Source organism: Triturus cristatus, chromosome 5_2, assembly GCF_964204655.1.
Source record: "Triturus cristatus chromosome 5_2, aTriCri1.1, whole genome shotgun sequence".
Lineage (NCBI taxonomy): Eukaryota > Metazoa > Chordata > Amphibia > Caudata > Salamandridae > Triturus > Triturus cristatus.
The window spans coordinates 1102292637-1102318729 of NC_140588.1; the positions used below are offsets into that span (position 1 = coordinate 1102292637).

Consider the following 26093-nt stretch of genomic DNA (forward strand, 5'->3'; position numbering starts at 1 on the left):
GTATTCACTATGAGTGCAGGGTGAGCAGTGTGCTCATGTGACTGCAGGGTAAGGTGAGGGAGGACGGCTTGAGTTCAAAGCAAGGAGAATGAGTGCAGTGTGGTCGCTGTGAGTGCAGGGTGAGCAGTGTGCTTGTGTGATTGAAGGGTAAGAGAAGGATGAACAGTATGAGTGCAGGGTAACATCGTGAGTGCAGTGTGATTGCTATGAGTGTAGGGTGAGCAGTGAAAGTTACAGGTGAGTGGAGTGTTATATGCGTGCAGGGTGAGTGGTGTGCAAGTATGAGTGCAGGTTAGGAGCAGGGTGAATGGTATGAGTGCAGGGTAACAGCATGAGTGCAGTGTGATCACTGTGAGTGTAGGGTGAGCAGTGAAAGTTACAAGTGAGTGGAGTGTCATGTACGTGCAGGGTGAGCGGTGTGCAAGTGTGAGTGCAGGGTAGGAGGAGGGTGAAGGAGTTTGAGTGCCTGGTGAGCAGTGTGAGTGCTGTGGGACTGCTGTGAGTGCAGGGTGATCGTAAAAGTGAAGGGTGAGAATGAGGAGGGAGTTGTCTGAATGCAGGATGTAATCCCAGGCACCTGGAGTAACTCACCTTTGAATTGACGGCTGCCGTAGGGTTTCAGATATAAGCTAAACTATTGCTATTATGGTATCAATCAGGGATTGAGAATGGAGTAAATAAATGAAGTGCTGATCCTGCAACAAACTTTCAGTCTCCTGATTCGGGTTGCCAGCTGACAGGATGTCTACCGGCAGCACCAGTATTTTGATGTCCCAAACTGTACAGAAATAAGTGGAATCACCTAAAGCCAGTACTTCTAGCACTTATCTGCCCCAGCAGCTGGAGCTGCAGCAGCCCGGGCTGAGACACACGAAAGAAGGGACCTAAAGCCCTTTTAGCCCTACAGACATTGCACGCCTGATTTCAGAACATGGTTAATATCTTGGATTCAGCAGCTCCTCAGGAAACAGATGATAGTGCTCTCCACTCAATGCACGAAAGCAAAAGTAGGTGATTGTGCCCATCAGGGGCAAATCAGCTTTTGGGAAACCTAAAAATTGGATGGTATGGAATAGCTTACTTAGTCAGTGGATCCCCCATTTAGTCAACCTCTACAGGACAACTTTGTCTTTAGTCAGCAGTATTAAAGTGAAGTGATGCAAGGATTGTTCAGTGGAATAGAGTATTGGGCAACCCAGCCTTCTACGGATCTCCTCCCATGCCAACTGTGTGCATGCCACAGACTCTCTCCCTCCTTGGCTGCAGCGTGGGGACTGCCGAGCAAGGCCAGCAATGGATTGGGGTGTGCGATTGTTGGATGGTGGTTTGGTAGTAGGTGAAAGTAGGTATCTACTGCTAGTATTAACGCCACAATAACAATATAAGGCCCAGTCAAGGTCTTGATAAGTTATTCCCCTGCTCAACCCTTGATAGCTGGTTACGAGCAGGCAAAGTTATCTTAGGAGACAGGTGTGTAAAGCACCAATACACTAAATAAAAAAGACACTACAGACAATAAAAGTCCAACACCAATTTATTAAAATAGGAAATATTTTTATGATTAAAATGACACCAAAAAGACAAAGATCCAATGTAGGGAACTGGAGACATACATTTTCAAAGATTAAATGTAAAACTGTGCTTTCTAGCGGCAAAAAGTTAAAAGTGCTAATTGCAGCTATCTGGATGCACCAGACCAGGACCAATTCAAAATTCAGGCCCACCATGATGAAAAGCGGATCAGATGCACTTGGGGGTTTGGGCCGGTCAAAACTTTACCCTTGGACGTAGTCACTTTTTTGGTTCTTTTTCTCTCAATGTCATGCGGGTTTCGTCAGCAGGCAATGTTTGGTGTCAATGACGGTGGCTTTGTCCAGCGGGGCCCCTCAGTAAACTCCTGGAGGTCTCATTGACGATGCAGAGCTCCGGAGTATCTGCAATAATAATTTTAACATGTGTTATATTTCAAAATAAGCCATATTCATTTCAATGGAGGCAATATTAATTTTGATGTGTATCATATTCATTTTAAAGCATACCATATTCATTTTGCAAGTTTCATTATAATTTCAGCATGGGTCATATTCATTTTAAGGCATGCTGAATTAATTTCAAAGGGGCTCATATTTATTTCAATGCGTGTCATATTCATCTTAGCATGTGTCATATTCCTTTCAATTGATGTTTCATTGATATTAACATATCTTAGATTGATTTTAACATGAATTATAACCATTTCAACACATATTATGATCGTGTCAATGCGTATCATATTACTTTCAATGCAAGCCGTATTCATTTTGATCAATGTCATGTTTATTTTAACTTTACTTATATTCATTTTAAAACATGTCAAATTCATTTCAATAAAGTTTGTATTCATTTCAACATATATTATATTCATTTTAATATGTGTTATATTCCTTTTAAATCATGTCATATTCAATTCAGTGGATGTAATATTAATAATACAACGTGTCATATTAATTTTAACATGAGTCATATCCATTTCAAAATATGTGATATTCATTTCAATGCTTATCATAAACATTTCAAAGCATGTCATATTTATTTTGCCAGAGGCCAGTTTATTTCAGCATTGGTCATATTCATTTTCAAGCAAGTTACATTTATTCAAATGAGACTCATATTCATTTCAACACATGTCACATTCATCTTAGCATGTGACATATTCCTTTCACTGAATATCACATTCATATGAATACTTCTTTTTTTAATGTTAACATGAGTCATATCCATTTCAACACATATCATATTCAATTTAATGTGAATCATACTTTTTTTAGTGCAAGCCATATTCATTGTGATAAATGTCATGTTAATTGCAACATTACTCATATTCATTTTAAATCATGTCAAATTTGTTTTAATAAAGCTTATATTTATATCAACACATGCCATATTCATTGTAATGTGTCCTATTTCTTTCAATCAATGTTATATTTATTTCAATGGATGTCATATTCATATTAACATTTGTCATGTTCATTTTAAGATGCAACTGACCCTTTTTAATATATATTATATTTATTTGAATATATATCATATTATTTTCAAGGCATGCCATATTAATTTTGATGGATGTCATGAGAATTTCAGCTTTGGTCATACTCATTTTAAAGCTTACCAATTTCGATTCAATAGGGCTTATATTAATTACAACACAAGCCATATTTATTTTAAATCATCTCCTATTAATTTCTGTATCTCTCATATTCATTGCAATCTGAGTAACATTAATTTCAAAGCAATTCATATTCATTGCAACATGTGTAATGTTCATCTCAGTGTATGTTATATTATTTTCAATGTGCATAATATTATTTTCATAATATAACATATTCATTTCAGTAACTTATATCCATTTCAATCTGTAATATACATTTCAATGTACGTCATATTCATCTTGGCATATGTACGTTAATTCAAGAAATGTACAATTCTTCTTGATGCATATTGCATTCGCTTCAGTGATAGCTATATTATTTACAGTGAGGGCCATATTCATTTTAGTTTGACTGATATATATTTCATTATATCTCTTATTCAATTCTGAGTGTGTATTATTCATATTAATCACTAAGTAGCACATTCACTCTGCCAGGTTTCATATTTGTTTTGACACAATTTACATTCATCCTGGTGTGTGTGAAATTTATTTTGGAGCACTCTATGCATTTCAGGAGGTGCCTTATATGGAGATCTGTAATTTTGACATGAACGGCTTCCCATATTCCTTACTTTAAAGATTAGTTGCACTAGATCTGTAGGTGTGGCGGTTTTTGAGACACGCATACCTTTTGGTGCTTCTTAGCATTTACTTACTGTAGTCAATATCTGTTTGGTGTGTTTATATTTTTTTAGAAACACATGAAAATTCCACATGAAGCCTTAATTCTAATGCTTGGGTTAATACCCAGTAGCACTCATTGGACTATTACTAGTTGGGTATCAATTTCAATTCTGTATTTTCAGCCTTTAGTCGCGATGTCCGACTGTCCTAGTTTGACTGCGATTGACTGGTTAGTTACTAGGTACTAGATAACACTCTCTGGACTATGATTAGATAGGTATAAATCCTAAAATGTACTTTATTAGCTGCAAATTAGTACGCTTGTTTTTATATCACAAGATTGACCGCCTTTCTTTGGTTAGGGGTTTTGTGCTGCCATAATATGTATGAGCAGTAACATTATGATTTGATAAATTAATATCCCGTGTGAGGTTTTACATACTTGCGATAGTTGCTTTACTTGAATTGTTAAACCACGAGGCATCATTAACTCAGGGCACTATGTGGTTATGGTGCATTCATATGCTTGCCGTAAAAGTTAGCAGGGAGTTTCCTCTCTTATTTTCTCTTCTCGTTTTTGGTTGAGTATTTGTCTTGTCTTTCTCTTTTCACTGATTGGTCTTCTGTTCTATTAATTTACTATTATTTTTGTAAGTTTGTTTCTTTTGTCTCCTTTCTTATTCTTTCTGCTGATCTTTATTAATGGTTTTACGATGGGGTTTTTAACATAGGCTTGTAGCTTGCCATTTTTTATGTAATAACTATTTATATATATTTATGGTTGAGTGTTAGTCGTGTCTAGTGTAGAGAATTATCATCTATTGTCCTTGTATTTGTCAATATTTTGGAGATCTAAGATCTATTCGAGAATACAGCCTTTTGTTTTACATGTTTTGTACATGTGTTATTGTATGGCATTACTTCTCTTTTCATTTTTTGATTTTGTACATTGTGGTGATTTTGTTATTTTGTTATGTCTACAGCTCTGAAGAAGCCTGGAATTGTGGAAGTGTTGGCTGAGTTGCATTATTTGCCTGCACAAACTCATACTATCTTTTAGATGTCTCTGTATATGCGCCCCTCTTACTTCTGTGTTCACCATTCCTGTAGGTACTGCACTGTTGGTCTCAATGTAGTCAGGCCTGACTCTTTTCACCCACTCTGTCTGCTAATTTGCGGTTCTCAGCTCATAGCAAATTTAAATCTAGAGAGACCATAAAAAGGCTGGACTCCGGGGAGGTTCTGGTGTCCATGATAGCCTCAAGCACCTTGTCATACCATGTAGAGTGAATTTGAAGGGTTGATTCAAGATAATGGACGCTTTCAAGAGTCCTGTCAACAATGGACAGTGGATTATTAACCTTGGGTTTCACCATCATGGTAAACCAATCCCAGGAGTGACCAAGTGGAAACCAGCATAGCAGATGTGCGGCAGTCACACCAAGCGATTCTCAGTGACAAGCAGGTTGGATAGAGCGCATATTGGCACATTGCAGGGGAAAATCCGACATATCCCTGTTAAAGAGATCAGAACAAATTTGGGCAAGATAATCTACCTTCCAGGAGTATGTTTTGGAGTTCTCAGACAGAGGGTGTGCATCCTTCAGACCAAATAAACTGCTGGCACAGGGGCAGAAGTACCTGTTAACTCAAACTTTTCAGGTGGAGTCACCTATGTGCTAGTCTCCTCTGGGGCACTGGAGGACAAGGAGTCTGTGTGTTTATCAGGATTCGCGGTTGGTTTCCTCCATACCATCTCACTCTGGCCACTATTTCCCCCTCACAAACTCAGCTGAAGACAGTTTATCCCCTTAGCTGGAGCGCTAGTTGGCACCACAGAAACTGTAACATGGCTGCCTAACACTGCTACAGAATATTGCTGTTTAGCAGTCTAGTCTTTTGAAATAAAGTCAGGTGAAGTGTGCCTCAACATTCCACAGCGCACTTCACTGAAGAAATTACTGAGAGAACACCTGTTCCTGAGGCGTCACAAAAGTCAGTTAGGGTAGTTGCTTTTAAAAATCGGGTTTAGTTTAGTCGGAATACACATGCATTGTGAAATAAGGTCAGTGTATTTAAAAATAATCAAATGTATGTCACTGCAGAAATTGAACGTTAAAATAATAGCACTCCTCAAAGAATTCCCAAGTGCTTTTATTTTTGTAAACTCGCGGTATAAGCAAGAAAGTTAATACGCTTGATTAATGGAAGTTAGCCCGGAAATGTTCTTTTCACCGTGAATGCTTTACCGCGTGTGAAAGAGGCTTAACCATCTGTTTTTTGTCAGCAAGGTTAAAGAAGCCATCTAACTCGGGTGCTACCTGTCAACGCGCCGCGTAGTTGGAATTCGCTTAGTAAAAGAAATTTCAAGCTCCAGTTAATTCAAAATAGGGTGACAGCACAAACTAGCAGAGACAAAATAAAATTAGAACTGTCATCGAGTAACTTCATTTAAAATAAAAACTACAGAAATAGAGTTCAGGAGAATCCTATTGTTTCCTCAATGCTACAACTTGTGAAGAGCTCAATCGGTAGTTCAGTGAAAAGAAGGTTTAAAGCAGCACATTAAAAATGAAACTGTAAAGATCAAAAGAGCGGTCCTTACACCGTGAGTACAATAGATAAAGGGGAGAATAAATATAACCAACTCAAAATTGAATAAATAAGAAAACACTTACCACAATCTTTCTTGCATCATAGCCACAAAACAGGATCCTGAAACAGTAAAAGAAAATAAACAAGCTAAGTGAAATCTTCTCATCTCAACTAGACAAACAACACCAGAAGTCAGAAGAGTAGTAGGCTTCCCAAGTTCCCCTGCTAATATAAGTTATCTAATGTGTAGGACAGAAGATCCGCTTCACATGGTTACCCCAACTTTTTGCTGGTGTTTCACTGTTTTTCGACTTCAGTCTGGCTGGGACCCTGCTATTCAGGGTCCCAGCCTAGCTGCTTCCTCTCTAAATTGATTGCATGTACTTTAGGTACACTCCAGACTGGATTCTGGGGTACCCTTGTGAGTCCCTAGTATATGGTATACTATGTACCCAGGGCATTGGTACTGCAGGGGCCTACCAGGGTCTGAAGCATGTGTTGTGCAACCCCTGGGAAAACCTCCAAAATGACACCACAGGTCTGCTACTGCAGCCTGGGTAAGGTGGTGCATGCTCCCCTTACTGAGGTACATGTTCACTATATCTCACTTCATACTGCACAAAGAAAACTATCAGTCACCCCTATGACACGCCTTATCAATCATGAAGGCAGGGTGCTTGGCTATATGTGAGAGGGTGCCCAGGCATGAGCTGAGCCCCTCTGCAGCCTTCAGAATCTCTTCTCTGGGGTTGTCAGTAGTGCAGCCTGACCATATACTCTTAAGTGCATTATATCTAAAACGGTTAATGCTAACTCTGGACTGGCTGCACGGAAATATGTCGTATTTGGTGTCAAACACCTTGGAATCATACCCCCACATCAATTCTTGTTTTGAGAATATGACCCCACCCTTCTTGAGGGAGAGACATGGTAGTACTGGTATACCCGGTAGAAACTTAACAGAGCCATGGCATCACAAAATGGATGCAGCAGCCACAGACATTGGTCTGGCCTCCTGCTGCTGACTGAAACTCCATCAGGGGAGGCCAGGACAATAGGTTTCCTGTCACAGGGAGGTGTAACCACCTCCCAGACAGGATTATGTGTATTGGGGCTGGGTGGGAGCACTTTCTGAGTACTTTGAAGTCCTGCAAGGGGGCAAATTTGGTGTCCCTGTGCATAGTCCAGCTCAAACCAGCTCAGGGGCTTCCAGCCCCTGCTCTGTCATGAAACTGGACAAAGGAAATTGGTGTAGCCACCCTTCTTTCCAAACCCTCCCATAGGTGGGTCCCCAGAGCTAGTCCAACCCCTTCCTTAGGTATAAGTAAGAAACCCCTGTAACTAGAACTTTTGATATCCCTGGATAAAACTCTGAAGCTGAATCCTGGAACTTCAATGCCCTACTAAAGACTAGAGGACTGAAGAAATCTCCCTTGGGGTCAAGGAGTGACTCCCCTGCTTTGTAGGTACCAATGAAGCATTTTGCCTGTCTGCATTTCCAAATCTCCTGCCAGACTCCAAAGTATTTGCAGGCCAGGAAGATTATTTCTAGACATCTCAGAGGCCGACCCGAGTCCCCAGCAAAACTGAGACCCTCAGCCCTCGTGAGTAGTGTCGAACTGGAACTCCTGGTCACCGTGCACTTTTGCAAGTGCATTGACTTCTTGATGTCTCTTGAAGTCATGCGTGGGGTCACTTGTAGCCCCCACCTCAAGCAAACAATCCACTAAAGATTGTTGGCCTAGTCACCAAGAGTGACCCGTGGATCGCCATTTTGTTTTTCCTCTCGAGGCTCCTTCGCGATCCCTGGTCTGTCAACTGTTGGGTCTCTGTGAAGGCAATTTTGATTTTCCTTGGGCTTCTCTGGTTGCTCCAGATGTGCCTTACTGCCAACCAAGTGGTGAGTCCCCCAGACCTTGTTGGTCTGTACCAAAGCATATTTCTCCGTTCTGCATGGGTTGCTGTTGCCAATGCTTGTTGTGTCCAATCCGGGCACCAATGCTGCAGCACTCGACTTCCTTCGTGGGTCTGCTTGAATCCAGCTCCTGGTCATCCTCGATGCCTCCTGTTCCTCATGGCTGAAGTGTCAAGCTTAACCTTCTTCACCTGAAATCACCCGACTTCAGTGGGCATTTGCCTATCATCCTCCTGCTCACTGGCAAGTGACCCCGACTCTATCCCCTCTGCTTTCAGGTTCTTCTCGACTTCGATCCAGGCTTGGATCTCTTTGGACACTTCGCATCTTCCCGGCAGCAGCACTTCTTTACTTGCTCCCATGGAAATCGACAACGCGACCCGACACAATTTGACAACTATGCACCTGGCTTCCCTGGGTGAGGTAACACAAGTACTCCATTGCTCCCATGGGTGTTGACCCTAGAACTAAAGGGTTTGGTCCTGACACATTTCTAAGTGTCCCTAATCTTTAAAAGTCTAACCGCGACTTTCCCCATAGAAGCTAATGGGAGCTTGCGGCTGTGTTCTCACACTGAACACAGCCCCAGTGGGTCCCCTGTGTCACTACCCTGGGTGGTTCCATGGGGTCCCAGTGATTGCACAGGCTCTAGGCCTTGTGTCTAGCTAAGTCGTGGTTCTTATACCACTATTTTAGTATATGGTTTGGCTCGCCCCTAGGGCCTGACGTGTATTTGTGCTATTTTACTGTAATATTTGAAGTGTAACTTATGTGTTTTGATCTCTAGTCTCATAAAAAGACAAGTAGTGTATTTTAGAAATAAATACATATATTTTATATATATATACCTGGTGTTGTTGTCTTTCATTTAGCCATTCAAGAGATTGTAGACTGGTAAACCAACCTGCTTATCATTCCTTCAAGGCCTAGCCCGAAGGCTGCTCTCCATAGCTACCACTAGGATAGCTTTCAATAAAGGTTATCTTTTACCTATAACCAATAAGTGGTTTGTAACATTCCATAAAATAAAGATGAGTCCTTGGGTTGCTGCATCAAGATGTAGGTTTATTTTCAATAATCAGGAATCAATGTACAGGATACAGGCCCCAGTTAAGATCCAGTTAAAGCTCAGTTAAGGCCCAGTTTAAAACCCAGTTAAGCCCCACCGGGAGCAGCTGCCCTGCTGCTCAGCCTCAGATCTAACTGGCAGTAGAATCAAACATACACAAAAGGAATTCTTAGGTGACATCACAGATACAGGCTGAGGGGCTTAGAACAAACACAGAAGGACAGAGAAGAAGGAAAAGCAGGATGTAACACATCTCCCTCCTTGACAGAAATAAGAGACGTACGGAAACAACGGAAAGAAGGAAAGCAAGTGATAGGACATACAGCACCTACAAAGTAAACCCTCTTCGCAAGGTAAATAGAAAAGGATAAAGATCAAATAGAAAACATTTATAATATATTCATAAGTACAACAACATTTTCAAATATAAGGCCATTTAGATGAATTTTCAAATATAAGGCCATTTAGATGAATTGATCACCATCCCCCTCCCTTGGGGAAAATCCAATTAAGCATTTCTGAACTGGGACACTCAAGTCCCAAAACTTCTTAAAATTGAAATGGAGAACACTTCTCTCAAACGTCTTAAAAATTGAAATGGAGAACACTTCTCCCAAACTTCTTAAAAATTGAAATAGAGAACACTTCTCCCAAACTTCTTAAAAATTGAAATGGAGAACACTTCTCCCAAAACCTCATCATCAATTAATAAATGAATATGAACTCCTCTAAAACATTAGAGCACATACGTGGTTCATATAAACAGAGAAGCACTAAGACTCCAAACATGAAAGCGAGCACGAATATAACTGAGCACACTATGGCTCTTTACCCTTAAACTTGAAAATAATGGAGCACCTCAAAAATGAGCACCGATGTGGCTCAGCGACAATACATATCTAAACGTCCAAACACTGGAGCAACCAATCTCCATAACCATGAACACCTCAAAAACACTTTGAGCACTAATGTGATTCCGCATAAATGCACGTTAAATAAATCCACAAGAACAACCAATTTTCAGAAATAAACTGGCGTCCCTATGGCTCAAAATGAACACTGAGCCCTAAATGGCCCATTACCAATGGAGCACCTCACTAGGTAATGAGCGTGAAACTGGCTCCGCATACATGCACGTTAAATAAATATCTCAAAACGCATCACAAAATGAAAGCAAATGAGCACCTCAACGAAGGTTGAGCACAATTGTGGCACCAAAAAAAAACTACGCAATAATAGAATCTATTCCTTCAAAACTCATCACACAAAATAATTGGAAAATGTACACAAGCATAAATTACAGCGCAAACAATACACTGCATAACTTAACAAATATGCATAATTAAATCCACAACATTTAAAACATAATAAACTAAAATAATAAAGGTAGTCACCGTAGTCTGAATTTTGGAGAGAGCTACTCCTCTGATACGTGGCACCAGGAAGACAAAAAGTAAAGTCATACTTGAAGAAGTCATAATGATATGCACAGCTCTGTCCGCCTTGGCGAAAGCAAAATGAATACCTCCAACGTCGGGAGAAAGGCAGACACTCTTTGAGTAAATGTGGGCGAAATTATCATGTTGCTATGGTACCAGGCAACAACACTACAAAAAGTGAAAAGAAGATGGCTGCTACGCAAGTTCACGCTGCGTGACCTTGCGCGATGATGAGTCCTTCCAGTGCAGTCATGTAATTGCATTCCAGGAAGAATAAAGACGTCATGGAAGAGCTCGAGCAGGACAACTTTCAGAACGCTGGAACTACTCAAAAAATGCATCTTCTCTCCGGATGTAACAACCGTCACTACATGAGGTAAGAGCATCGTTAATTCAATATACTGTAAGCGATGCTCTTTTTTTCTTATTTTAAATGTTGCAAAATCCGCCCAAAATGTGCTGAGGAAGTTCAGCTGAAATGCTCACCAGCGAAATAGCAAACAGTTCTCAAAACCAAATAAAGCTTTCTTTCATGCTGTCTGCGAACACTTAATAAAAATGAGCGATCTCGTTCCCAGATAAGTAAAAGTTTGTAGAATTTGAAGGTTGCTCAACTAATAATAATGTCTCACCTGTTTTAGCTTACCGGTGCTAGAAAATTACCTCCACTGTGTGAATCAAGCACTGTTCACTTTCTATCAGTTATTCATAGTGAAAACACTGCACAAACACGTCCAAACAAATATCGCACGTCCTGTGTAAAACCGGCAGTTTGTCTTCTCCTTTTCTTTTAATTTAAAGTTGAGTTAGGACTGACTTTCCAGCTGGAGGCACAGTTTTCTTTTTCCAGATATGTAAAAGTCTCCAGAAAGTCGACTAAAGTACAAACACTTAAAGTAGAGTGCACAGACTTCAGGTAACACACACCCTTTTAAACACGTGGCAGTAAGATCCAAGGTTAATCAAATCAAATCTCCTCCTTTTTTAAGATGTGTGAGTCTCAAAATCAAGGTGCAAATTCCATGTAAAAGTAGATTTCAAAAAGCAGGTGACATCTAATGTTTAGGCGTACTTTAACATGTCCCCAACCCAACTTACTTCAGGCGGTAAGTTGTTGTAGACACCGGTGGGGCACTCAAAGGGTTGGACATGAGGTTCATTTAATTTCTTCTAGTTTCTCTTCTAAATTTCTTTGATCACGCGTGGTTTCTTCCGTCACATCGTCGCCAGTGTAACATTTCATAAAATACAGATGAGTCCTTGTGTTGCTGCATCCAGATGTAGGTTTATTTTCAATAATCAGGAATCATTGTACAGGATACAGGCCACAGTTAAGATCCAGTTAAAGCTCAGTTAAGGCCCAGTTTAAAACCCAGTTAAGCCCCACCGGGAGCAGCTGCCCTGCTGCTCAGCCTCAGATCTAACTGGCAGTAGAATCAAACATACACAAAAGGAACTCTTAGGTGACATCACAGATACAGGCTGAGGGGCTTAGAACAAACACAGAAGAAGGACAGAGAATAAGGAAAAGCAGGATGTAACATGGTTGTTTGGACTGGTACAGGGTGCCCACTATAACTCGTGGACAGCATATACCAGGCCAACTTCTCACACACCATACCTCACCTTTCACTGCACATAGAAACCTATCAGTCACCCCTATGGCAGGCCTTATCAATCCTGAAGCGAGGGTGCTTGGTTATATGTGAGAGGGTTCCCAGGTATGAGCTGAGCCCCTCTGCAGCCTTTGGAATCTCTTCTCCGGGGTTGTCAGTGGTGCAGCCTGACCATATACTCTTAAGTCCATCATAACCAAATGGTTAATGCTAACTTTGGACTGGTTGCACGGAAACATGTCATGTTTGTTGTCAAACACCTTGGAACCATACCCCATATCAATTCCTGATGTGAGAATATGATCCCACCCTTCTAGAGGGAGGGACATTACAGCACCGGTATACCCGGTACCAACTTAACTGAGCCCTGTCATCACAAAATGGATGCTGCAGCCACAGACACGGGTCTGGCCTCCAACTGCTGGCCGAAACTCCAGCAGGGGAGGCCTGGACAATAGGTTTCCTGTCACAGGGAGGTGTAACCACCTCCCAGGCAGGCTGATGTCTACTGGGGCTGGGTGGGAGCACTCTCAGAGTGATTTGAAGTCCTGCACTGGGGTCACATTTGGTGTCCCTGTGCACAGTCCAGCTCAAACCGGTTCAGGGGCTTCCAGACCCTGCTCTGGCATGAAACTGGACAAAGGAAATGGGTGTAGCCACACCCTCCCATAGGTGGGTCCCCAGAGCTAGTCCAACCCCTTCCTTTCCTCTTTCTGCACCCTTCTTCCCTATTTTATGACCTCTCTTGCCTCTTTCTACACCTCTTTAGCCTCTTTCTGTGACCCATTTGCTCTTTCTGCACCTATTGTACTTCTGTCTGCAATTGTTTGTGCCTCCTTCTGCACCCCTCTTCTGCACTTCTGTTGGTTCTTTCGCACTGCTCTTGCTTCTTTCAGCACCTCTTTTTCCTGTTCCTCCAACTCTCTTGTTTCCTTATGCAATTATCTTGCCTCCTTCTGCACCTCTGTTGCTTCTATCGGCATTTCTCTATCTTCTTTTTGTAACCCCTCTTGCATCTTTATGCACTTCTGTTGCTTCTTTCTGCACTTCACTTGCTTCTTTATGCACCTCTCTTGCTTCTTTCTGCACCCCCTTACCTCTTTCTGCACTCTTCTACCCTATTTCTGCACCTCTCTTGCCTCTTTGTGCATCCATGTTCATTTATTCTGCACCTCTTTTACTTGTTTCTGCAACTCTCTTGCCTCTTTCTGCAGTTCTCTTATCTATTTCTGCACCCCTCTTTTCTGTTTCTGCACCTCTCTTGGTTCTTTCCGCACTGCTCTTGCTTCTTTCTGCACATCACTTGCCTCTCTCTGCACCCCTCTTGTATGTTTATGTACCTCTGTTGGTTCTTTCTGCACTGCTCTTGCTTCTTCCCGCACCTCTTTTGCCCACTTCTGCAACTCTTGTGCCTCTTTCTGCAATTCTCTTGCCTCCTTTTTTACTACTGTTGCTTCTTTCTGCACTTCACTTGCATCTTTCTGTATCCCTATTGTCTTTCTGTCCCTCTATTGTTTCTTTCTGCATTGCTCTTGCTTTTTTCTGCACCTTTCTTTCTAATTTCTGTACCCCTCTTTCCTCTTTCTGCACCCGTCTTGCCTCTTTCTGCGCCTCAGTTTGTTCTTTTTGTACTACTCTTGCTACTTCCTGCACCACTTTTGCCTGTTTCTGCAACTCTATTGCCTCTTTCTGCACCTCTGTTGTTTCATTCTGCCCCTCTCTTTTAAAGTGTGCACCCCTCTTGTGTTTTTCTGCACCCCTATTTCTTCTTTCTGCACCTTTCTTGCTTCTGTCTGTACCCTCTTGCTTCTTTCTCCACCTCTTTTGCTATGTTCTGCACCCTTCTTGCCTCTTTCTGCACACTTCTTGCCTCTTTCTGCATCTCTGTTAGTTCTTTCTGCACTGCTCTTGCTTCTTTCTGCTCCTCTTTTGCAATTTTCTGCACCCTCTGTCCTCTTTCTCTAATCTTCTTCCCTCATTCTGGACCTCTCTTGCTTCTGTCTGCACCACTGGTCCCTCTTTCAGCACCTCATTTGCCTGTTTCTGCAACTTTCTTGCTTCTTTCTGTACTTCTCTCTCCTCTTTCTGTACTCAAATGTTAAGTGCAAGCTGTCACATTTAAAGGTCTGCATGCTCTTGTGAATGAATGAATGAATGAATGAATGAATGAATGAATGAATGAATGAAAGAAAACTTGTAATCGCGCAACTAAGCCCGAAGGCATCAAGGCGCCTAACCAAAGAAAATTCATAAAAAGACTGATCAAAACTAAGGGTAGGCAATGGCAAATAGCCATGTCTTAAGGGCCTTCCTGAAGGCTTGCATGGAGGGAAGAGATGTAATTTCCACTGGCAGAGTGTTCCACAGCTTAGGGGCCAAAGTTGAAAAAGCTCTGCCACCCCACTTAGCTTTACGAACTCGGGGGACTGATAGCAAAGATTTGTTGGCCGAACGAAGGGTTCTGGAAGGTGTATAGGGGGCCAACAAGTCCCTTAAGCCTCCAGACCTATTAGTGGCCAGAGCCCCGTAGATCAGACTCAAAGACTTAAAAGAGATTCTGGCCTCAATAGGGAGCCAATGCAACGACCTTCTGGCAGCCTGAGCAGAGGCCCGTTTGGGCAAGTCCAGTACAAACTTAGCCGCAGCATTCTGCACCATTTGTAGTCGTGTTAACAGGCCCTTGTTAATGCCTAAATAGAGGGCATTACAGTAATCCAGTCTGGAGCCTATCAGTGTCAAGACGATTTGTTTTGTGGCTTGAAGAGACAAATAATGTCTAATCCTCCGGAAGATGTTTATTAGGCCCCAACAAGTGGAAATGGTCCTCTTTACCTGTTGGTCCATCCCCAGGGTAGGGTCAATCATGACTCCTAAATTTCTAGCCAGGGTCGTTGGAGTCGGACACGCACCCAATGAAGTAGGCCACCAGTGGGCCGAACAGAAATCCTCCTTTCCTCCAAACACAAGAATCTCTGTCTTTTCGCCATTAAGCTTCAATGAATTGCAGATCATCCATTGAGCAACTGCTTCCATACAATTTCTAAAGTTGGAAGCAGCCGAGATGGCAGGTTGGGCGAAAGACAGCAATATCTGTGTGTCATCAGCATAGGAGATTACCTCCATCCCATAAGATCTAATAAGCCTGGCAAGTGGGGTCACATAGATGTTGAAAAGGGTCGGACTTAATGCCGACCCCTGGGGGACCCCACAAAGCACAGGAAGGGATGGAGACAAAAACACCCCCAGCTTTACTCTCTGTTCCCTCTGGTTGAGGAAGGAGGCCAGCAAACTAAGTGCGGGCCCCTCCACCCCTATCTCTCTCAGCCTGGATGTTAAAACTGAGGGAGACAGGGTATCAAACGCAGCCGAAAGATCCAACAGGATAAGGAGAGTAGTCTGACCCTTATCTACTCTGGTGCGAATGTTGTCAAGCACAATAGTAAGGGCGGACTCCGTACTGTGTTCTCTCCTAAATCCATGCTGCGAGTGATCTAACCGACCAGAGGTTTCCAGAAAGACTGCAAGATGATGGTTGAGATGAGTTTCCAACATCTTTGCAGGGGCTGGGAGCAGCGAAATATGGCGGAAGTTTTTAAGAACCCCAGGGTCTAACGTAGCTTTCTTTAACAGAGGTTTTACCACCGCTTTCTTCCATTGAGAGGGGAAAATCCCATCCTTCATTGCCCTGTTCATAATATCCAGTAAGGGAGGCAGAAAGCACTCCTTACATTGTTTGAGACGTTTCAAAGGGCAAGGGTCTAATGGAGACCCCGACCTAACCTTAGTCAAGAGAACTTCAAGTTCCTGTAAGGAGATGGGTGGAAAACTAGACAGACCCCCTAAAAGCCCCTCCTCAGGTAATGTTGACAGAGTGACAGGAGTGCATAGGGAGGTAGATAAGGTTAACTTTTGAAGCTCTAATGCTGAATGTATATCCACGATCTTAGAGTTAAAAAAACCACAGGATCAGGCGTCTTCAATGAAATAAGCGTGTCAACAATCTTGAAAAGATCTTTCGGTGAGGAAAGAGAGGTAGTAAGAGAGGTGAAATACTCTTGTTTAGTTCTTATTACCTCCATCTTATATTTCTTTAGGATGATTTTATGACCATCCCTCTCACACAAGTCCCAGCTGGTCCTCCAGAGACGTTCCTGTCTCCGTAGTCCCTGCCTGAGAAGTCTTAGTGATACAGAGAACCACGGGGCCGAGGGACTTTTTCTAGCAGAGTAGCGCGAGGTGGCCGGTGCCAATTCATCAAGAGCTGTTTTAATCACATTCTCCATCCTCTCAACTGCAGAACTTACATCCTCCTCTGGAGAGATCGTTAGACTCGACAGTCTAGGAGCTAGCACATTGTTAGTTAGATTTTTTAGGTTACGTCTCGATTCCATCTTGCTAGGCCCATTTCCCTTACTGCTGATCAGGACAGTTGTTAAGACCAAAGGGATCGCATAATGGTCAGACCAGGAGAGAGGGAAGGGAATCTCAGTAACCAGCCGAATGTCATTGGAGAATACCCCATCAAGCGTATGTCCGGCCTGATGGGTAGGGCCTTTAACTAACTGTCTCAGCCCACAACCGGAGAAAATATCCAATAAAGATGAAGTTTCGGTTGACTCCAAGTTCTCCAAATGGAAGTTTACATCCCCAAGAACCGTAAGGTGCTCGCAGCCAAAATGTGACTCTAGAATATTGAGCACTTGATCACCAAAATCAGTTTTGGTCCCCGGGGGTCTATAGATGAGAAAGCCCATAAACGCCACTACATAAGGTCCATTAATGGAGAACTGAAGGGCCTCAAATGAGTCTTGAAAGTCCTCTAGGGGAGTGATATGGCAGGAAAGGTGGTCCCTATAAAGGATACCAAGCCCTCCTCCCTTACGACCCACTCTGTCCATCCTCACTAAGGTGTAGCCATCTGGTACTGCCTCAACCAGGTCAGGGCCCGAGGAATCCTTTGCCCAGGTTTCTGTTATGAAGACCCAGGCGGGTTCTCTGGCCAATACAAAATCCTTGAAGGCAAGATTATTCTTAATAAATGACCTCGCATTTACGAGGAACCCCTTATCGCTCCTCAGGCTAGTTCCTGGCTTGGGACTCAAAGCTATGGATGAAGTTACAGCAACAGGAGTCAACTCCGAGGTAGAAGACCGGAAACAATGGCAGTTAGGGGAGGTCAAACACCCTTCCGGAGCATACCCATGGTGACAGGGGAGCATAGGCAGCTTCAGAGTAATAAATTCCTGCCTCGTGTAACCGGTCCCAGTAGTTGCATGATCAATATATATTGTCTCCCCGCCATCCAGCCCGTCCTTAGCGCGGACGGGCGCAGACGGGCTGGACTCTGGCGTGACTCCGGCGTTACTACGGCACACACGCCACGCGCAAGCGCTGCGCGCCTGCATGTGAGAACTAAATAGGGCTCTAGCTAATCCACCTGACCCCTGACAGCTGTAGCGCTACGTCGCCGGGCGTCCTAACAGCGTCCCCCACCCAAGATGGCGCCGAGAATTCACGAAAAGGGCGCAAAACGCGCTATGGAGGATCCGCTAAAAGCAGCGGTGAGGGCACAATTTACAATGCGGGTAAGGGTGACCTATTAAAAACAGGGGAGAATATCTAAAATAATTTTAACACAGAGACAGAAAAAGGGTAATATTTAAAATGAGTACCGCACCTAAATGACACAGCGCAGCACTTAGAAATGAGCAGCCTTAACCTGAGGTATATGTCTTCTTGTGTATGTATTCTCACATTTATTATGTATCTGAAGATGGTAGCTTAAAAAGAGGGGTAACTTCCCCTATAATCGGTCAAATCTTCTTAGCACTGCTCTGACATTTGGTTGCACAAGCAGACATGTCTTATACATATAGGTGTTACGGAGCCCCTCAAATATACTATTGAATATTCATGTGGCCTATATTATTAGCATACACCTTTTTGTACACATATTTACAGAGTATGCTGTTTGAAACACAGGTGTTCAAAAATGGGTATGTTTATTTTTGTATAACATGTCACTAGGTAAAACAGAGACACGCATGCATAGCTTCACAAACTTGGTCGGACTTGCAACAATCATGCAACAATTCTGTGTCAATAATGTGCACAATTTGCATAATAATATTCTCTTATATTGTAGAGGGCCAAGCCACCTTCCTTAATTGATATACATAAAGTGGCTAGTGCTAATCTCAAATCTTGTTTGCCCACATAAAGGATGGAAATAACGTATCTATTTCTTGAAGACGGACGCTTGCAATACGTAAGCGATTGCCTAAAATAAAAAGTTAAACTAAGGTAAAATTGACAAGCGAGTTAAACTAACACGTCCTACTATTCAAATGGGTAGTTGGTTCCAATTTATAAATAGGCGCTTAATCTTTTGTATTATTGGAACATAATTTAGGGTATATAGATCAATCCCAATTTCAGAAAGAAATATACCTAAATACCGTTTTGTTTTTTTGCTGATGAAAAGTTTAAATTCTGATATTAAGGTATCCTGCGAGCAGTTGCAGAGCAAAATTTCAGTCTTGGCGTTATTTATTCTATATCCTCTGAATGTACTCTCCCGGTTTAAGAAAAAACAAAATTACGTCTGCATATAATTTTATATTTGTCTTGCCTGGCAGCGGGGCCGATGTTATTTCTTTTTGCCTAATGGGTATGGCCAGCGGTTCTATAAACGAAGGGAAAATTATCTGGGAGATGGGACATCCCTGACGAGTGCCTCTATTCACTTTTCATCGGCTAACATTGTTGGAATTGATATTTATTTGTGCCTCAGCATCCACATGTAGATAAGCTAATATTTGTACAAAATTTTTGGGAAATCCGAATCTTTTGAGTATTAAAAAGTGGCTTTCCCAGGACACTAGATCTCTTCTTGGCATCCAAAAACTTGACCTGAGCCGAGATTTTGTTCTGGGTCATATAATCGAAAGCTTCTATTAAAAAATATGTATTTGTAAAAAGCTGTCAGCCTGCTACTAAACCACATGGATCTCTATAAATAAGTGAGCCTATGACACTCTTATGTCTATTTGCTAAAAGTTTTGTAAAAATGCTATAATCTACATTTAGTACACGTATAGGCTTATAAGAATTATTATTTCTGGATCCTTATTTTTCGTTACAAGACTAACTATAAGAGCGGTGCTAAAGGACGGCGGAGGTTCTCCACCCTTTAAAATATAATTAGTAGCTTTAATATTTATGTATTTATTATTGGGGCGAATTTCTTACATAACTCACTTGGTGGGCCATCTTCCCGAGCCGATTTACCATTAGCGGCTGAGTTTACAACCCTATCTATTTCCTCTAGGTAAAATTCAGATGGTAGAATTTGACTTTATTCATTTAATAGAGTTGGAATATGGAGTTTGTCTAAGAACACATTAAGATGATTAGCCACACTTTACTGATCTGTTTGGTATATTTTCTAATAATGTTTTAAAAATGCCTTTCCAATCTAAGTAGGGTTAGTTATCTGCTCTTTCGATTCAATATTTGCTAAAGATGAAATTCTATTTCACACCTGTCAATCTTTAGCTGTCCACGCTAAAAGTCTTCCAGTGTATTCACTTTCTTCATACAGCAGCTGTCGCTAGACAGTATTAGGAATACTGCCCTGTGCGTAGTAAAAATCCTGTTTATGTAATTCTGCTTGCTTGAATGCATGTTTTTAACATTATTTCTAAGTTTCAGATATTTCCTATTCACTTGCTCTTGTCTAGCTTCTAAATCCTTTTTCTCCTGTTGAATCTCTTTAGATGTAATATAACCTCTGAGGCAGGCCTCAAAAGCTTCCCAGGCAATCACTATACTAGTGGTATCAGTATTAATTTAAGAGAAATTTATAATCTCTTCCAATACTTCTGCATACCATTCTGTGCTCTCCAAATTAATATTATTGAAATACAATGTCTAGGCATTCTCTTAGCACCAATTCTGGAAACTTCCATCTTAACCAGTGCATGATCTGAGTAAGCGTTTGGAATATATTCATGATTGATCAATCTCATCCCTGTGTAACTAGAAAATTATATATTCGGGTAGCAGTATTGTACTTTGCTGAGACACATGAAAATTCCTGCTTCTTGGGGAGTAGTGTGCACCATGGATCAATCAAGTCTAGATCTCTGTTAGAATTAAAAATGTTTTCACTGTGTTGCTCATATATTGTTCTATGTAAGTTAGCATTTGCAGCAACATTTTATGTTTGGCTACTACTTGGAACCATGATTGAAACTAACCTTTTCTTCAGTAAAACTCAGCTTTTGGTAGCTCTCGTTTCTCCAAGGTTGGGCCTTGCTTTTTTCCTATGAATGCACTGTTCTCATTAGCGCATATCTTTCCCACTAGATAGAGGCCTTCTCCCACTAGTCTAGCAGTGGGCACGAACGGAACGACCTTGAGTAAGAGATAGTTTTTTTCTGATCTCAGGATCAAAACATATCCTTCTGCACTTCTTTGTGTAGCTGCTCCTGCCTAGAAATTTCCATTCTGGGTGTGCCTTCATTGGTTCTGAATTGTACATATTGTATCTCCATGTTTGCTGATGTAAGTCCCTCTGCAGCAATCCGAAGAGACGGGGCAAACTGGGCTCCACTGAAGTGTATCTGAATAAATATGTTGGTTTGTATTCCCTACTGTCTGTTTGACTTTTAATTTGTATGGAAGGCTGAGAGGTGGTTTCAAGTGACTCGGGTTACCCAAATCGGGTCACTTCCTTCATCTCTTTTATAGTTTGCTAAGGCTAAGGCTATTTGTGGCTTATTTTGCCATCGGGCTATGGCCGATGAATCTATTAGTGGGTCTTGAAGAAAATTAAAATCACTCCCTAAAATAACTTGGCCCAGAATAGCGGTCAAGACCTGCTTCAGTTCTAATAATGGGAGAGGGTGATCAAAGATTGGGGCATAAATTGCTGCAATAGTTATGTGTGATTCATTCAGTTGCCCATTCATAAATGCCCACCTTCACCCCAGAGTCCGTCTGCATAGCCGTTATTTGAAAAGGTGTATGCTTACCAATGCATATCCCTACCCCTTTCTATGCAAAATTATCAATCGATTGGCATTGAAATCCGGGCCATTTTTGGAGGTCTTTATATGGGTTATTTGTGTTCTTTAAATGAGTTTCCTGCAGTAATATAACATCTGTATTATATCCTTTTAGCCAGCTTTCTACTACCCTAGTTTTACGCCTATTATTAAGTCCATTAATATTCAATGATAGTTCTCATAGCATTTCTTTACCTGACATGCTTACTTAGGTAGTTTAGCGAACTAAAGTGTCTAGTGCTTTTACTGTAATAATAAACAATCTCAAAAAGTGTCCTGTCCATTATGTTTCTTTGAGACTCCATAATATCCATCAAAGGCATATGTGTCATTATATTATTTAAAGAGCATCAGATGACAATATATACAAACTAAAATGTTCCCTTGCTTTTCAGCATTTTTTCCCCTTTTATCCTTATCCAAGACCCAATACAAAGGTGCATTTTATCGAAAAGTGTCTTGTGCTTTGTGCAATATTGAATCCTGCATGGCTTGCATAGAGGAAGTCCTATGAGAATGTAATCTACACTTCATAAAGTGACCTTGATTGTGATTTGAAGATATTTCCCCTTTTTTCTTTGCTATTCTTAATAAGTTGCTGTCTTCCTTTTTACGTTTTTTCCGAATCCTTGAGATTAAACCCCTTGTCATCTATCATTGGTTTGACCTTCTTTTTCCATATTTGATCTGACTTTATCTTACCTCAACAATTAACTAAAAACTGTCCTTTTTATTTTGCAACCCCCTATTACATCCACCACCCTTTTTACCCCATGCACACTCCAGAAGACGGATTGTCCACATTTCCCTCTTCCCCCTAGTTGACCCTGGTTGCCATGGTATTGCATCCTTCTTGCACTCCACCTCTCCCCTCCCATCCCCAGATGACCTTTGTTATGCCCAACCATTACAATTCTCTCTATTTCCTATGTTCATTTCATTTCAGCCAGTGGTCATTTTGAAATATTAGGCAGTTTCATTAATGCTTCTTGAACGTCCAAGTATAAAAAAAAATTTACCCTTATTAAGAACTTTGAGCTTGGATTGTTGGGCTATTAAAGCTTGAACCCCCTTCTCCTTAAACTGATCTATCATTCTAACAAACTCCTTCCTTTGGCGTGCTGTTGCTGCTGACATATCCGAAAAAATCTTGAAATGTGAGAATTCTGCAGTGGAATAAGTTCTCCTGCCTACTGCAGTGATTAATATCTGTTCCCTGAACCCGATAGTCAGTGAAGTTTATTAAGATCATGCAGGATATTTTGAATTCATCTATCTATGGGCTGGGACTCTATGAGCCCTAGTGATTGTTAGATTCCCCTTGAGTTCTGATATTGCTTTCTTTAAAAGTGTCTCAGTCCATATGGGGATCTGGGTGCCTTCCACTCCTTCCGGTATGCCGACCAGTCGAAGATTGCAGCGTCTGTTATAATTCTCTATGTTCTGCATCTTGAGATCCATCTCCTTTTTACTCTTATCCATTGTAGTTAATTCTTGTTGTATTACAATCAATGTATCTTCTAATTCTGAGATGCGATTCTCAGGTTCATCTAGTCTTTTTGGCGTATTGGACATGCTCACCTCCAGTTTAGTAAGGTGCTTGTGCAGCATGGCAATCTCATGCGCTTGAGATGTTTTCAGATCACTGATCTCACCTAGTATTGTAATTAACCTATCCTTAACCGAGCTATCCTCTTTTTCCCATCTTCCAACCTTTGCTGCGTCGGCTCTCGGTCGCTGGTTCAGATGCCAACCCTCACCTAATGATGCTTCTTCTGTATTATTTCTATTATTTTTCCTTGATAAGAAAAGGCCTGATGATAAAGGAGCTGTTGAGTGGATCACCAGGGACTGGATTTTGCTGCTTAAAATCTCTGATATCCCATTTTGGCTTTTGGATGGGACTTGAACTGGAGGTAGAAGGCAGGCCTGCTTTTCCATAGGTATAGTAATATGTAGTGGCGCTGAGGGGTCATAAGACGGCTGCTGCTGCTTTCGAAATAGCGGACATTGTTTAAGGCAGTCCAAATGACTACTTTGAGCAGGGTCTGTATCTTTTTTTTCTAATCTCTTGGGCATCTTGAGAATCTGCTTTCTGTTCTGTACTTAAAGATGTATCGAGCGTATGAAGCCCGACATGTCCTCAGTACTTTCTGGCTCTAACATTTTCTATTGTCCAGGATACTCTCCATATTGGCCTGCCTTTGTTTTAAATTCCATTCTGTAATGCATGTTTATCTGCACCTTGCATCTCACTTTAGGTGCCGGCATGGAGGTGGATTGATTTGGCATTTTGTGCTTGTTGTACACAGCCTTTTTCTGCTTATATCAAACCCTCACTGGACCATTCTATAATGAATGTCCACAGTGCTTCTTCTTATTCCGTTTAATCTTACTTTTCTCCTTTTAATCTTTTCTTTTTCTTTATCTCCAGTTATCTTGACCTCTAGCAGGAGGGTGGGCCGAAATATCAGTGGGCTGAGACGCACAACCTCTGTGTTTTAAATAAGTACATTTTTTTAATTTTACCAGGTCATCATTAATGTGTGAAAACTTCCTCCACCACCACCATGGAAAAAGAGTCCCTACCACCTTGACTCTTTGTTGTGGCATGGACTCACCTCACGAGGTCTTGAGGAAGTCTGTAGAATGTCAGCTCCGCTTCTGTCCTCTGCGATTTCGCTTTCCATCCTGGGGAGCCTCCTATAGCATGGTAAGTGGGAGGAGAGAGAGTGCTGGAGCGCTGATGGTCGTGCACGCAGGAAAGGTGCGCCCTCATTCCCCTAAAATATACTTTTCTGTTACAGATGTGCCCAGGTGAGTGTGAAACTGGAAAGACTCTGACTGAAGTGCACCTGACTGGAACTGCTGCACTAAAGTGCTGTGAAAAGACTCAGCTGCTCACCATGGACCTGCAACTACAATCAAACCACAACCCTGCCCATTTGAGGGAGGATGAAGCCATTAAATATATGACTGGCATACTCCAGGAGGCAAGAGGATCTTGAAAAATCTGTAAGTCAATCAGCCAGTAAATCCAATTGCCCAGAGAGGCCCGTTGACTGAAGACAGCTAACTTCCAGCCACTGCCTCTGAACACTGTTGCACACCACACATCTGTTTATAGGAAGAGGAACAGTCACATGACAAACTTCTGGCTGGTATATTTTTTATGACATTGGAGCACCAGGATTGAAGAACCATAGACCAGACTAAGGATTCCCATTGACCTGAACTACTGATGAGACAAACATTTAGAAACCAAATGATTGCTAGTGCCTACCAGGGGCAGTACTGAATGTATTTTGAAACGCACACCAGAATATTTATTGTAAAGATGGTGAATTCAGATGGAGGGAGAAACCACACTGAGAGACAATAGTCCTGCTTCAGAGAATCTGTGTACATTATACATTTGTGCAGTGTAAAGATTTGAAGTTTACATGCATCATCATTCTTCTATTTTTATAGAGATATGCAATGATTGGACAACATGTTATTACATTCCTGCATGTCTGATAATTTCTCAGCCTCTTGTACCTCCAAATTTACTTCCTTGAGAAGAATGTAACAGTTTGAAACAGCTACAACTGATAGTCACTTGCTAAAGGGGTCGTACTTGGTCCAGTTTCAAGACGCATAGTAGAACTAAGCAAGGCTCCACAAATGAGTATAAGTACAAACTGTTTGATGAAATTGTGCGAAATGAAAATGGAAGAGAAGCATGCCCTTAGAGACCCTCATTCTGCCCTTGCTCATCTACAGATGGAACCTTGGAGATCCTCATTTGGTCTATAGACACATCAATCAGATTTGTCTGAAGACACTACATCCACTTCAAATCATCTAGGTGTGTCCGAGAAGCCTTCAAGCAGCTTTCATACTGCCTTAGTCTGACCTCAATGAGGTACATAGAATCATCCTTGGTCAGCTGGAGGACACTCACCAAGGCTCTAGTTGCCTAGATAAACATCCTGTGGCATAATCCTCTGGGTAGCTATGAGATTAGTGGTGTCTATGGCATGTCCAGAATAATTGGGTCTCAATGCTCTGAGCCTGATAATTCTGTGATCAGAGATGCTGGATTCTTAGCCTTGTGCTATGCAGTAGGGGCTACCAGAAAATGCTACTCTCTTCCCTCAAAATCCTGCAAACTGGAGCAAAGTGGGGACCAGAAAATGCTCCCCCAGCTTAAGTGAAAAGTGATGTTCCCTTCTACCATCCCATTTTCCTGTGCATTCACTACAGATGTAAGTAAAAGTCCCCCAAATAACTCTGCTCTCACATACTCTTGGAGTGCCCTTAGACATCTCCATTATTCTCTAATGGGCATAATTATGAGTTCTGATGCAATTCTGCATTGTGGCAGTGTAGCATCAGGACATTTTGCACTGTGTTGCAGCATTTTCTTGCCCTTTGGATGGGCGTATTTATGGTACGGAGCACCATGGTGCAAGGACTGGTCAAACATTTCGACACAATGGTATAAATTATGGTGCAATACTGATTTGAATTCCGTAAAACCCTTTAAGGTGCTGCTAATCAGCAGTGTGCCAAACCACATATCTTTTCAA

At 41.7% G+C, this 26093-nt stretch overlaps 1 protein-coding gene and 1 long non-coding RNA gene across 2 annotated transcripts; one reads left to right on the forward strand and one right to left on the reverse strand.

The window, feature by feature from the left end:
- Positions 1 to 1602: 1602 nt before the first annotated feature.
- On the reverse strand, positions 1603 to 10918 carry LOC146829771 (uncharacterized). Its single transcript, XR_014962046.1, has 3 exons — positions 10788 to 10918; positions 6493 to 6529; positions 1603 to 1934 (listed from the first exon to the last, which is right to left on the reverse strand). It is a non-coding gene; the product is annotated as an uncharacterized LOC146829771 (long non-coding RNA).
- Positions 10779 to 24960, forward strand: LOC146829772 (uncharacterized). The gene is made up of 3 exons (XM_085606729.1): positions 10779 to 11208; positions 24052 to 24232; positions 24327 to 24960. Exons 1-3 carry the CDS (start codon positions 11117 to 11119, stop codon positions 24525 to 24527), a joined length of 474 nt encoding a protein of 157 aa, XP_085462855.1. The 5' UTR covers positions 10779 to 11116; the 3' UTR covers positions 24528 to 24960.
- Positions 24961 to 26093: the final 1133 nt, after the last annotated feature.